Here is a 14724-nt window from a genome sequence, read left to right as displayed (position 1 = left end):
AGGTATGCTGGAAGAGATTTCTTAAGAAATAAGCATTACCTTTGTAAATTCTTTCTTTCCTGTAATCTTTCTCTATTATGTGTGTGTACAAAAAAAATTTGTAAATAAATAAAAAGATCTTATAGAGACAGTCATGGAGTCTACTTGTGGGTAAATTACTGTTAGAGGTAGAACATTTTTGATTATATTGGTTTGACCTCTTTTGCTCCATATAGGCGAACTTAACATTTCATACTTGCATAATATGTATATGCATGATTAGTTAGTGTTAGAATGAGGTTTTAGCACTATTATAGGGACATTCAGTATAGTTTTCATAGATACTTTCAAGTAGATTTGAGTTGTTTTCCAAGACAAGTTTTAGAATAAGTTCGGAGTATCTGGTGGTTGATATCATTCTTGCTTGATCTTTGTATTTTGATTGGAGTTTTGAAATTGAAAATGTAATTACCCCATTCTATATTGTATTTGTATTGCTGCATTTTTTTTTTAAATATATTTTTTTAACTTGTTGTCACCGCTCAGGACACAATGGGTTAATTTAATGTCATTGTCTTTCTGCAATTTTTTCTCATATAATTATGATTAAAGTTATTTCACAAGTTTGTGTAACACTACATCATTTGAATATTTAGATGTTTTCTATCTAGTTCTCCTATGTAATAATAGATGGCGCTAGTGTGTGTTATCAGTATATTAATAGCCTGCAATATATAATATGTGCTAGATCATCTTACAAGAAACTGGACCGCTAGTTCAATCACAGTATATAAATTTATTTATAGCATAGTCTTTGTATACAGAGTTTTTGGGTTATATTTATTATTAAAAAAAAAACTTTTTTTTTTCCTAATGTAAACGGCACCTAAGCACAACTATTATAACTTAAAACTTTATACTACTTACATAAGGTTTTAAAGGCTTTTAACCAAATTATAAGTAGCTTATACATACCCACATAGCTCAACTGTCTTATCCTTTGATTTAACAGAGATGGCAGACAATGATAACATAATTTAATCAATCAATTGCTTATTTATTTATAATACTGTTCTAATTATCCATCCAGGGTTCACATTTGGCCCTAGCAGTGAGGCCAACTGCCGATCCACATCTTTCCCCGAAATACTCCTCCCTTTCCACATCAATTTTCGCATCTTCGTCGACCGCTGACACCTGATTAAGGTTTTCGCGGAACCTCGTAATCTTCCGAACCGCCATAAACTTTGGTTCGATATACGAGTACCTCTTTATAATATAAACTACACACGTTTAATCAAGCAATAAACTAGTAAACAAACAATAGCCATTCAGTATTACGTTGATTATTATGTACCTATGTACGACACAGATTTTCTGATATCACGCTTGGAGTGTTGATAATGTGTACGACGTCACCAATTTGTATGAACGTGTGAGAAAGTGGTGGAATTGTTTTAAATGTCGTAGTTTTTGTTGTTGATTGTACGTATTGGAGTTTTATATGTCATCATCTGCCTAGCTTTTTCCTATGTCTAGTCGGCTTTTACTCTAACCGGATGCAGCTGAGTGCCAGTGTTTTACATGAACTGTATCATCATCATCAATTGTTTCTCTTAATTTGTGCTGTGCTTTGTTGGATAGAGTTACGCATTTTGTTGGCTACTAGATTTTGTAACTGTTTATTTACTTCCGTCGTCAAAGAATCCTGTTTTACGCCCATAGATTATATAAATTAATTACTTTATCGAAATTACGCAGATTTTTTATTTAATAATTTAGGTTCTTTTCTAATTTCCTATTTTTTGTTTCAGATAACATCTAAAAAAATCCTGCAAGAAACTTTCCAAAATCTTCCTGAAGACTGTTAATTTTTTATTAGATATATAATTATTTTTCACTTAGTAATAAAGACAGTTCGGAGCGGTAACAGTGGAAGATGCGAACCAAGCGAGAGAGAAACAAAAGACGGAATTAGCTATTTATTTATATTAATTAATTAGTGTAATCCATTGTAACTGTTATTATTTCAAGTTATCACTATATACTCTCATAAACGCAAATAACGATATGAATTTTATGTTAAACGCTATATCCGATGCTTAAATCACTATTTATTCAATTTATTTAATCGATACATTATTTAATTAATCACAAGAATATGATAACTATAATAAGAAAATAAGGGTGTGATATAGTCGGTTGAAGCATTTGACGGACCATGGACAATATGGCGTCGAATGTGACCTTGAGAAGCAATAAACAGAGGAAAGATAACCTGATCACGAGGAAGCAGGATAAGTCCCCCGAGAAGACGATCAGGGGGACGAGAGGGGCGTACAGGGGGATTCCGTCTACTTCGAAAAGAACCGAAGATGAGAACGAGACGGGCTCTACGGAAAGACTGGATAGACCAAAGAAATTCATATCACAGAACAAAAGCAACTATGGGTTAGGCAAGAGGCCCGACTTCTCTCTCAAGAACAGGAACGTGCATTTAGCTTCGTCTCGGTATGGACAGGTGAGTTTATATCTGCTTTTTATTTACTTACTACTAAAGTTTTCTTAACCCCCGACAAGCAACTAATCATTCAGCTACTACAGTAATATTTTGTACTTATTCGTCAAAATAATCCACGGTCCCGTCTAGTGAAAAGCTGGTTAAAAATGCAATTTGCTTATCCCTATTGAGATCTTACCCAAAAACAAAGACCCAGACAGACCTGTTAACATAGCAACTGTTGTACTATTGAAAAAAATCTCTTAAATCATTTCAGAGTAAAAAAAAACTCTATAATAAGTCAATTGCCATAATCGCAATCTCAGAATAAGACGCGCCAATCCTACCCACTTTATGAGCTCAATTGAAATGAAATCCATTCTATTCATAGGCTAACAACCTATCCTTGCACTACAATTTGTGGACTAGATTTATTTTATCACCTATCATGAATTTTGTAGAAGTTTCAAATCTTAAATATATAAATGACAAGTTGGGATAATATTTGGATAAGGGTATTGGAGAAAGTTGTAGTTTTGAAAAATTGCTGCTGAAAACTCAAATTCAATACCAAACACAAGTACTAAGAGTACTTGAGTTTCTTTTCATTGCAGTTCCTCAGTCCAAAACGAGGAAGTTTTTCTTTATAATTATATCGCATACAGGTATCCGGGATGTTTCTTACGGCAATCTTCTTAGCCAGAAGTCTGGCCTTAAAAAGTATTACGTTTGCTGTGAGCTAAGACTTTCATGACACAAGTCAATGCTCACATAAGCTCAGTAAAATGTGAATGAGTGCTAAAACGCCTAGGTACTATAAAAAGTTATGAAAGAAATTGTAGGTATTTATAAAATTACGACTCTTTAGTGCATCGACCGGTCACTGACCTCTTGCATGTCAACCTATTGCAATAACTTCATACTTCTTTTCTAATAAAAACTTTTTAACGAAATATTTTTGAGGTGGTTTAGTGCATTTTTTTGCATAACTGGGAAATATAGCTTATGGTTATAGTGCGGAAATAAATCGTTACCTGCAGTCTTTACGAGAGCTTGAACGAGCAACAAGCACGTCTCCAAATCATCATATCGTCTGTAGTCAAGAAAATAATCCATATTTGAAGATTCTTGCGAAGTACACCACCTGTGATCACCCTTGATAAGGTCACTCGAAAATTTGTTCCTCTTAAATCCTTCCAATTTTTCGAAAACTTGCCATTTAGGTCCAATAAATGATAGTTTATAGTTTCTGAAACACCTAAAACCGCAAAACTAAAACACGTAGCAAAATCGAAATCGTAGCTCCTAAAACAATGCAATTCTAATTAAGCGTTAACAAAAGAGCGTAGGAGGTCCTCCGCTGGGTCAATTGAGTGCCACAGGGTCGCGCGCTTACCAACACGTTGATCAGTTGAGATTTGTCAGTCAAGGATCAAACGCGAAGAAAGAAAGAAAGAAAAAAACTTCGCAAAATATCATGGTGCCTCAAAAAAGAGTTACTGTAGTGTCTGTGATGTTTCGAAAAGTGATTGAAGTGTGATATGGGGAAAGCATTGACAACCCTATGTGATTTCTGCCGGGTATGACATACTCCTTGTTTTAGACAATACGATATCTTTTCATGAGATCACCAGGTATTATTAGGTTTTGTAGGGAAGAGTCGGCTCTAAGCATGAAGTCATGTATTAATTTGGATCACCTACTGGCTTTCTAAGATCTGTTCTTGCAGGAAACTGGTAGTAATTTAAAGGCAAACAGACAAGTGTAGCATTGTCAGTGGTTTAGTCAGCTTCAAGATTAGCTACTGCCACAAATATATCTGAATAGCCTAACCAGTATTGTCCTCAATCATGCGATCAGTTAGTAAAAAATCGATTCTAAAATTGCAAGCAAACATCCTATAGATGTAATAAATCATCGTTTGTCGTAACAATGTTCGCGCCAAACAGAATCGTGTTAATAGTCAATAGATTTAAGACATCTCAAATTAATAGGACAATAACAGACTATTTTTTGTCAGCCTGTGTCTGCGTTAGAATGATCTCAGAACTAGTTTTCGGAAATATTTTGTTTGGATAGTAATTAGTTGGATTCCGGATACTGAGAGGCCTCATCAAAAATTGATATCTTGCAGATTTTTTTGTTAAGTCTTAATACTTTCTTTTCTTTAGGAAATAACTTCAAAATATGAGGGTTTAGTTGTCTTTACTAATGATGCGACTGTGTGAAATATTCTGTAGTATTCTTCAGTCGCTACATCCGAACATAAGAAGACCAATATATTCTCCCTTCATTCGGCCTCTATTCGGCCGAATTCCTCACCATTCTTCTGCACACACGATCCTGTCTACACGACCTAGTACAAATTTATATACGATTGAGTAAATATTAGGCAAGTCTCGTATATTGCGTATTCTTTCCTATTTACTTAAATATATATGTACTAGCTTTTTTCCTGCGGTATCACCCGCTTCCCGGATAAACTTCTTCCCGAACCGGGATAAAGTATAGCCTACAAGAGGTTTTCCTGCGGTTTCACCCGCTTCCGGGGAACTTATTCCCTTACCGGTATAAAATACATGCTATTCAGCTCGGGGATAGTGTAGCTGTCCAAGACTGAAAGACTTACAAATCGGTTCAGTAGTTTCGGAGTCTTTACAAACAAAGAAATGTTTCCTCGATTCCTCTTTATTATATTAGTATAGATTGAGTAAACATTGGTTTGTTCCCACTAGTTCTACTGCTTAGTTCTACCGTAGAACTAATGGGAACTTTTTTTCCCACTAGTTCTACTATATGAGATGTAACAAAATAGTAGAACTAGTGGGAATTATGGTTTTTATTGGTATTCCCACTAGTTCCACTGAACATTGACAGTAGAACTAATGGGACATAATTTTGTTCTACTACACAGAAGAAGTACAGTCGACGGCCGATAGTTGTGATTTTTTTCAGAGCTCAATATCGATAGCAGTCAGAATAACTTAGATTTTTTTCATGAATTTCAACAAAAATCAAATGTTTTTCTTTAGAAAAGTACTAGGACAGCAGAAATGAAGAGGAGCTAGTAAATCTTTTTTGTTCATCTAATTTTATAACACCTCTGTGGTGGTGTTTAAAAATCAGACATTGATAAAAAAACACGCTTTAAAAATTTAGTTTAATGTGAGTGTTGTGTTGGAAACTAACAGTCTTTTACAAAAAGTTAAACATCTGTTGAACACTTGTCTAAGTAAAGTGTGGCTACAAAAGGGACTTTAGTTCAACGTCATAATTTGTAAAAAAAATTGACAAGTGTTCAACAGATGTTTTATTTTTTTTTGTAATTTTTTAAAGCGTGTTTTTAAACTATTATTTTTATTTGTTTTTTTTTTTGTCTTAATCATAGGGCTGCAATTCAAACAGTCAATCAGCAAGTATTTTTAAATAATTTCAATACTACATTAATTTTGTATAATTTAATGTAGTATTGAAAATGAATATTTTTAAACAATACCACAGAGGTGTTATACAATTAGATGAACAAAAGGATTAACTAGCTCCTCTTTATTTCTGCTGCCCTAGTACTTTTATGAAGAAAAACATTTGATTTTTGCTGCAAGTTATGAAAAAAAACTAAGTTTTTCTGACTGCTATCGATTTTGAGCTCTGAAAAAAATCACAACTACAGATTACCGGACACGGCGAGATGTCACCCAGGCCGTCGACTGTACTTCTTCTGTCTAGTAGAACAAAATGTCCCATTAGTTCTACTGCCAATGTTCAGTGGAACTAGTGGGAATACCAATAAAAACCATAATTCCCACTAGTTCTACTATTTTGTTACATCTCATATAGTAGAACTAGTGGGAAAAAAAGTTCCCATTAGTTCTACGGTAGAACTAAGCAGTAGAACTAGTGGGAACAAACCTAAACATTGGCCGAGTCTAGCAATATTGCATATTCTTTCCTATTTACATAGATATATTTGATATTAAGTTTGTATTAGACGGTCGATTACTTTACAAGTGCTTCTAAAATGTTATTAGAGCACTTGTGTTAAGTCAATATTTTTACCTATTTTAGTATGCAATTTGTTTTTCTATGTTTGTATTGCGATGCAGATAAATAATGTAATAGTAAACTTACTATTTCTTGTGCATGTTATTTGACTGCTTTTGTATTATTTTTGGTTTTGTAATATATCCTGTTTTGAGATACACTGACAAGACATTGGGCTAGTATTGATTGATAGCGATTTTTACCCACGACGGAACGGAGCAGGTATATGCGTTTAGGGTGAGAGATGTGCGTTTGTAGGTTTGTGTGTGCGTTTGGGCAAAGTAATGTTCCCACCTATCTTCTAAACTAATGATCTGATTTTGATGCGGTTTTGAGTAATATTCCTGATTTTATAACCGATTGCGCCAGAAGTAGGATTATGTTTTTTGCCTATCCGATAGATGAAATTTTTGGTGTAATTGCAGTTTTTTTCATAGATTGCTGGTTATGTATCATTTCCGCTTTAACGACTTGAAACTGCCAGCTTAATACTAGGATATAAAATGGAGTTTTCATGTGAACTTTTGGAATTAGGTCATTGGGTCGGGCGGGGTTTTAGCTCACAACCTTTGCCTGCGCCTAGGTTACAGCCGTTTTGCGGATATGAAATAAATCCTCCTAAATCTGAAAATCTAGTTTCAGCCCTCAGTTTTTTTATTTTATTTTCATTAAAAATGTAGAGTTAGATTGCTATTAAAAATAACATTTATGTAAAGCAGTTTTGGAGATAATGCCCCATCGTGACAAATATAAGTTTCCAAAATATGAATCTCTTTATAACATTAGATTGGATATTTTAAAATGAATATTCAATGAGTTCAAGTATTAAAGTGAATGGTAAATAATTCAATTATAATGTAGAAACATTGTTATGATTATTACTTGTCATTTAAATTACATTAAATAATGTTCGATTACTTACTCTATTTCTTCTTATTAGTATAATTTTTGCCATAATCGTTTCTATAGAAATCAAAAATGATTATTTAATTTTTAATACTTGATTGTCTTAATTTTAACTTCTATTATATGTAATGACTTTATTATGAGTTCCTGACTCAATATTTGGTTAATGCATTTCGTAGAAAAGGCGTCTTGTCTATAATTATTGTAGACAAAATATCGTTTATTAATACTTAATGATGATAAACAAATAATGTTGAAAAATATTGTGAATATGAACTTCACTAATTAATGAGAATGTATGAAACCGTTTTGGGTCAATTAAGTAAGTAATTGAATCTGTATTATTGTTTTCCATTAAGAATTTAATTGTACTGAGAAGTATAGAAGCAAAATACCTTGGAGTCTTGTATTAGTTTGTTTGTATTTCGAGTTTTATTAGAGACTAACCGTTTTCCTATGGTTTCACCCTCCTCCCGTTGGAACTACTGCCCGTACCGGGGCAAAATATGTATAGCCTATGTTACTCGGGAACAGTAGTTTTGGATCCTTTAGGGTACACAAAAAAAACGTTTCCTCAAAATTATTAAATATTCTTATTTTATTACACTGAATAGATTATAACGTAAGTTCTAGCAATTTAATAATCAGGCCTATAAATTCAACCCTTGCAAGTACTACGCCATTAATTTGAATTTCAAGCACTACCTAGTTAGGTACACCAGTTCGGCCTAATAGTTCAGGGTCTAGCATAGGTCAACAGCCACCCTATCGCGCCCCAGGGGGTAGAACGACCTAGGTAATAGATAGGTAGGCGATGACGTCACTATGTACTGGCCTGCGGTCAATGGACTGGTTTACTTCTGGGAAATATGTAGTATTAGTTGCTAACTCTTTTCAACTATATCCTATTACCGTACTATTATTGTAAATGCGAAAAGTTTTGTACGTACAGATGGATTTTTGTCCCATGAATGTTACGCCAAAACTTTGAATAGGTTTTGATGAAACTTGGTAGTAATAAAGCATACATGTATGTCATAATAACATATGCCCAGGAAGTGGGTGATACCGCTGGTGGAAGCTAGCACTATATTCGTTTGTAGATTAGGGGTAATCTCCGGAATTTGGACGAATTCCAAAAATGCTTCCACACCTTAGCGCTAGGCTATGTTTTCTTTGTACTACATTACTTAGGCAGAAGCTTGTAGTTAGGATAAAGGTAACTTAGGTCTCCTACCTTGACATTAAATTCTGCCTCAGGAGGCGTTTGTGTTCTATTCAAATTGGACATGGCTAATAGAAGCTTCAATTACTGACCGATAGTTTTCTAAAGAGGATTTTTTGTGTTAGTTTCTGTGTACCCTTTGTAAAGGCTTTGAAACTGAATCGAATTATTTCACTGGTTGAAAGCTACACTCTTCCCGAGTAAAATGGCTATACTTATTTCTTTCCGATGCGGGTCCCACAGGACATGGGTGAATCCGCGGGAAAAGGGCTAGTCGTACATACTCGCAAACAAATAGGTACATACTCAAATTGTCGTGCAATTACATAATTTTAAGACTGTCAATGTGGCAATGCTTCCAGTTTTTGGTACTTATCCTGAAGTACACTCGAGCAAAAGTGTGCAGCTAACAACTTTACAAATTGTCATTGATATTGTGTACATTCGTACATTCGTGTACAATACAGGACATGCTCAGTCAACCGTTGACAATAACAACTTTAATATTTATTCGGTTAGGAAATTAAATTGGCAATGACATTTTTATTATTTTCCCGTGTATTATTCATATTTTTTATTCGCATTCTACAATGTATTCTAGTGTTTCAACATAGCTTAGAGCTTAGACAATCGTAGACTCTGGGGCACGGCTAATTTACTATTTCTCTTAACTAATCAAATACAGATGACTAATTAACTAATTAGGTAACTTTACATCACATTCAAAATATTGATATTATGACACATGTTTTAATTAGTGTAATTAATAGTAATTAGGTATAAAAAACCATAAAACCATAGCGGCCGATTTATCGTCTTCGATATTTAGGCATCTCGTGAGGAGACTTATACCCTAATACCTACCTACTTCATTGTTTATAGGTTTATGGGTGATGGGTGGGCCTCTTTAATTAAGTTAATTTATAAATTCATCTTTAGTTAAGTTACTAACAATAGTGTTTAAGTGAAAACTTGTTTTACTAACAATTTATGGATCTTTTAGTTGTCCGAAATAAATGATTATTATTATTATTATCTTGTATGTCTCTACCAGACCTCGGGACTATAGAGTCCCGGATTTTTGGGAGGCGAACGTGGGGCCGAAGCCAACACGCTGAAGCCCTTTTGAGACAACTTTAATGAAATGGTGACACAAAACCGACGATTATCCCTGTATACACTATAGAAATGTACCTAATTTTAAGGGGTGGTGTTGTCCGCCTCGCATTGTAAAAACTTTCGGACCAATCTGCAGGTATTTAATATGACCGCTTTTTGTAGTAAGTGGTAGGTATTTGGGGACAGTTTTAGGGAATTGAGAGATTGATGTAGTTGTGTAGGTATTACGCCTGTTGTAGATAGTATCCCACCCAAAACAATAATGTGAAAGACTGCCAAGTTCGATAATATGGGAATGCTTCGCCTATAAAAGAAGTGAGATCTGAATAAGTACCAAGTTCCATAGTTACATATACCTCAGTTCAAAATAGTTACTTTTTAATGATGGTACTTGGCAAGTTTTCACACACCTTGTTATAAACCTACTAAACGCAATGAATCAAGTATTTAATTTTCTATTAAAACTTGCCAAGTAACATCATTAAAAAGTAACTATTTTGAACTGAGGTATATGTAACTATGGAACTTGGTACTTATTCAGATCTCACTTCTTTTATAGGCGAAGCATTCCCATATTATCGAACTTGGCAGTCTTTCACATTATTGTTTTGGGTGGGATTTCATTTATTTTTGTAAGGTTGATTATTTTATTTTTTTCTTATGATTAAGTTAGTTAAGGAAATGTCTCATTTATACTATCTTTCAGATTTATGCTTCTTACAAAGAAATGAACTAGATTAACTAAATGGACAAGATTTACCAACTGACTGACATGACATGTTATCATATATTATGTTCGTGGATCAAAGTTACACATTCGTTATTTTCGAAACTGACGCACATTTGGTCGTTTTCAGATCAGATTTTTACTTTACTTTGACTTAATACAAACCTTTGTAACGAATTTCAGATCGGTACGACCATTCGAAGACATATTATATAAATATAGATAAATTTATTTCGTTTTAGTTCCTTAGGGGTATAAATTTACACCGGGTATAAAACACCTTCATTTTTTTGAAACCGACTCACACTTGGCCATTTTCAGATTTTTCCCTTTACCTTGACATAAAGACCTACCTCCATGCCAAATTTCAAGTCAATACGACCATTGGAAGTGGTCTAGGTTTTTGATGAGTGAGTCAGTCAGTCAGTCAGTCAGTCAGTGAGTGTATAGTAAAAATAGCGATTTTCTGACGTCAATATCTCAAGACCTAAAATAGGTATATTAATGAAATTTTGTATTTTAGATAAGTGAGGGGGTCTCAACAGATACTAGAAATTTGGTATGCGTAAATAAAATAGATTTTGAGTTATAGGGGGGTCGAATTCGGCCCGAAATGGTTCGTGTAATATAACCCACGGCCGGTGTGTCGCTTTTTTTGCTCGAACTTGGCGGACACACTGCCGTGTGTCTAGACTATGGGGACTATGATTACCTTTTGCAAATGCCAGAGGCGAGCTATTTCTTCTTTAAGTTCGGTGTATTTCGATATTTTTTCCGCTATTGTACTCTGTAAGTTATGTGTATTTGGCACAGCGATGTCAATTAAATATCCGATCTTGTTAGTTTTGTCTATGAGTGTTACATCTGGTCTATTGAAGTGGATTGTGCGGTCGGTGAGAATGGCGCGGTCGAAGTATAATTTGGTGAAGGAGTTCTCTAAGACTGTTTCAGGGTTGTATTTGTAATAGGGTACTATGGAATCGATAAGTTTGTACTGGTGAGCTAATTTCTGATGTATTACATTGGCAACTTGGTCGTGTCTATGCTTGTAATCGGTTTATTATTATTATTATTATAAGTACTTCATTAGGATTGCCATCGACACCCAATTTATTAGGATGTGTGCAGCTCAAATTCAAAAACACATTAATCTTTCAACTTATTTTACCAATTATACTTTAAAAACAACCAAAATTCACAATTATATTAATCACTTCCTCACCTTTCATTACTAATTTCACCCTAATTAATTTCCTGGAACAACAAAGAAAAAAATGCCAAAACAAAACATTCATCGTTCTTTCCAAGTCGGCTAAGGATAGTGACGATTCCCCACGTCATAAGATGACTCATCTTAGTATTTACGATTGGTACCTGCAACTGCAGATTGAGTTAATACATTGCAATAACTAATAAATGCGCAGTAGGTAAAGGTACTATGCGTATTGGGTTTCTTAGAATATGCGTCAGATTGTGTATGAAAGTATTGTTATAATGCCTTTCTTTGGTATACGTGGTTTTGGTCAGTTGCATCCTTACCGCCGTTATTAATATGCGTTATTTTGACTACTATTATAGATAGGGATTTGAAATGACTTTTATGGGGCAAATGTAAGTATAATATATCTCTCGTAAGCGAAACACCAACCCGCATTGAGCAAGCATGGGATCAATGCTCAATCCTTCTCCGTGTGAGAGGAGGCCTGTGCCCAGCAGTGGGACGATAAAAAGGCTGTAACTGTAACTAACTAACTGTAAGCGAAACAACAGATATGCTGAGCTGACTTCTCTATATGCTGAGCTGACCACGCAATGATAAGAATGATATTAAGTATGGATGGTACAGAAATGAGCTTCAATCGCAAAGGGTTATTACATATAGATAACAGATCTGGGCTTGACAAAAAACTTATCACAACACAATTGAGCCTTTTATACTAATACCTCCTTTTTATGTCGATGAAAAATGTGAACTTTCGTGCCCTTTTGAGGAAATTAGGCGTACTGATTTTAGCCACGTAAACTTCTAAAATTCACCGGGTAAATGTTAAGTCTAGTGCGTAAAAGGTGATTTTACGGTACTTAGTGAATACAGGTGATACATAAAAAAATATTCACTTATGGTTCATTGGAGTTTCCCATGATACTTCTTCCTGAGACATGACTTAGGGAAATAAATAGTTTGACACCAAAAAAAAAATAAGGCTTTAAAATCCATATGATAAACACATTAGATAATTTTACTGCTAGATTTTTTTTTGTTTAGACACCAAATAATAGAAACGATTAGATAAAATATGAAAAAAAAAAACGATAACAGTCTGCAGATTTGGAGATAAAATTATTGTTTATTCTTCTGCTTTTTGTTTTAGATATATTACACGCTTTCTGTTTTAGTACTTAGTTGGTAAAAACAAAGTTGTGAGACCCACTCAATGGACAAGTGTAATAGTCAACTTTAATCTTAACCCTCAATAAATTGACGTAACAAACTTGAAAGATATCACTTACCATAACATGTAAACAGCTGAAGAGTTTGTTTGTTTAGTTAGGCATGCTAGAACAGGAACTGCTACTGGATAGATTCATTAAAGCAGACAATTTTTTATCCCGTTGTACGAGGTAGTTCAGTTAATTATGACATATGAAACCGCGGGAAAGCAGATAGTCATGTTATATAACATTTTGTAATCGATAAAATAAAACATAAAATCAATTGATTGCAATAAATGTATTAGGTCGTGGGGAGGACACTTGTTATCTGATTAAGATAATCTAATGATCTTATATGATGTCTTGTTTGTTAGATACAAGCTTCTAGAATTCTAGATTTTTTGGTGGTTTAAAAATATTGATAAGTAGACTTGTTTTTGTTCTTTGAACATGACCGTGCCATTTATTTTTAGAAGAATCATTTTGGTCAGTAAAAATATTTTCTAAAAAAGTTTGTATATTTGTATATTAATGTTGAAATTGAACAATTTAGTGCCTTAAGACTACACCTCTGAGGTTTCCAATTGTATTTAAGGTAACCTAAGGTAATTTAGAGATAAACAATAGTTTCTGTTTTTTCAAATAAGCTAAATATAATTACTTTTTCACATAGGTACAGCAAAATCGATAGCCCATTAAAAACTTGTCTCATAGCCAATACATATTTGCATAGGAACTTTAAAAAATCCATATAAGATGGTATCAATTTTTATCAAAGCTTAGAAATCATTTGTCCGTCGTAAATGTCGGTTGCATTAGACACTAAAGATATCTCGAAAGCAGTAAAACGTTAATTATCAGTGTCTAATTAGTGTAAACATTATTAAGCCGTAACAACGACCTTTGCTGTCAGTTTTGTTATAATAGATAGGAGTTTTAAGTGATTGTTTTCCTGGATACTTTCGGTGCAAGTGACATAAAACTTTTAGGTAAAATAAATATTTCTTTTTATATCATTTTTACAGCAGGCAAGAAGGTGGAGTGCACTCTTCTTGCAAAGTCATGTAAAATATTCTCATTATTTCTGGGATTTTATTATTAAGACTTATTCTTGTTCAATATATAGCTTTATATCCTAACATCAGCTCACAAAATTGTGTACCCCCTAGTCTGCTGATAAATCAGATCTGGATACGTACCAAACACAAACGTCAAAGATTTATTAAAAATCTGGATTTACTACCAAACATAATTAACTAAGACATTAGGTTAGACAGCTATTTACCGTGTAGGTGCGCGTACGCACGTTTGCGCGGACGCAATGCGCATGCGTGAGGACTCACACGAGTCTGTGTGTGGTCTGCAGCTAGGATGGTGTAATTTAGTAATATTTCGACATATAAAGGAATGTTTTAGATGCGTTTGTTTAGCTATTACTAAACAAAATACTATCAGATTTCTCCATATAATTTGTCATTGGTTAATGGTTAGGGGATTACCCGATTCTGCCGATTTCTTTGTAATCTTGTTTTCTCTTATCTTCCTCGCTCGTTTTTTGTCTTTGTCTGTTGAATTAAAGTCACTCTTCCATTATGGCCTTTTGTGTCCCATCTCCCACCCTCCCTCATTCTGTTCCATTCTAGTCCTCCCCCTCTACTTTGTTTTTGTCTCATTTCTTTACCACTCTCGCCGTTTTTAGGGTTCCGTAGCCAAAATGGCAAAAACGGAACCCTTATAGTTTCGTCATGTCCGTCTGTCCGTCTGTCCGTCTGTCCGTCTGTCCGTCTGTCACAG

At 34.2% G+C, this 14724-nt stretch overlaps 1 protein-coding gene across 5 annotated transcripts in view; it reads left to right on the top strand.

Annotated features, from left to right (window-relative positions):
* LOC110372636 (uncharacterized) overlaps nucleotides 1-14724 on the top strand; it is a 68421-nt gene that overhangs the window by 2091 nt on the left and 51606 nt on the right. For all 5 annotated transcript variants that reach the window (XM_064041836.1, XM_064041834.1, XM_064041837.1 and 2 more), the window contains exon 2: nucleotides 1794-2500. In XM_064041836.1, coding sequence (XP_063897906.1) covers nucleotides 2201-2500 — 300 coding nt within the window. In that variant the 5' untranslated portion in view covers nucleotides 1794-2200. The remainder of the gene's footprint in view (nucleotides 1-1793; nucleotides 2501-14724) is intronic.

This window comes from Helicoverpa armigera, chromosome 26, assembly GCF_030705265.1.
Source record: "Helicoverpa armigera isolate CAAS_96S chromosome 26, ASM3070526v1, whole genome shotgun sequence".
Classification (NCBI taxonomy): Eukaryota; Metazoa; Arthropoda; class Insecta; order Lepidoptera; family Noctuidae; genus Helicoverpa; species Helicoverpa armigera.
Note: the sequence above shows the minus strand (reverse complement) of the source record. Positions and strands in the feature narration are given on the sequence as shown.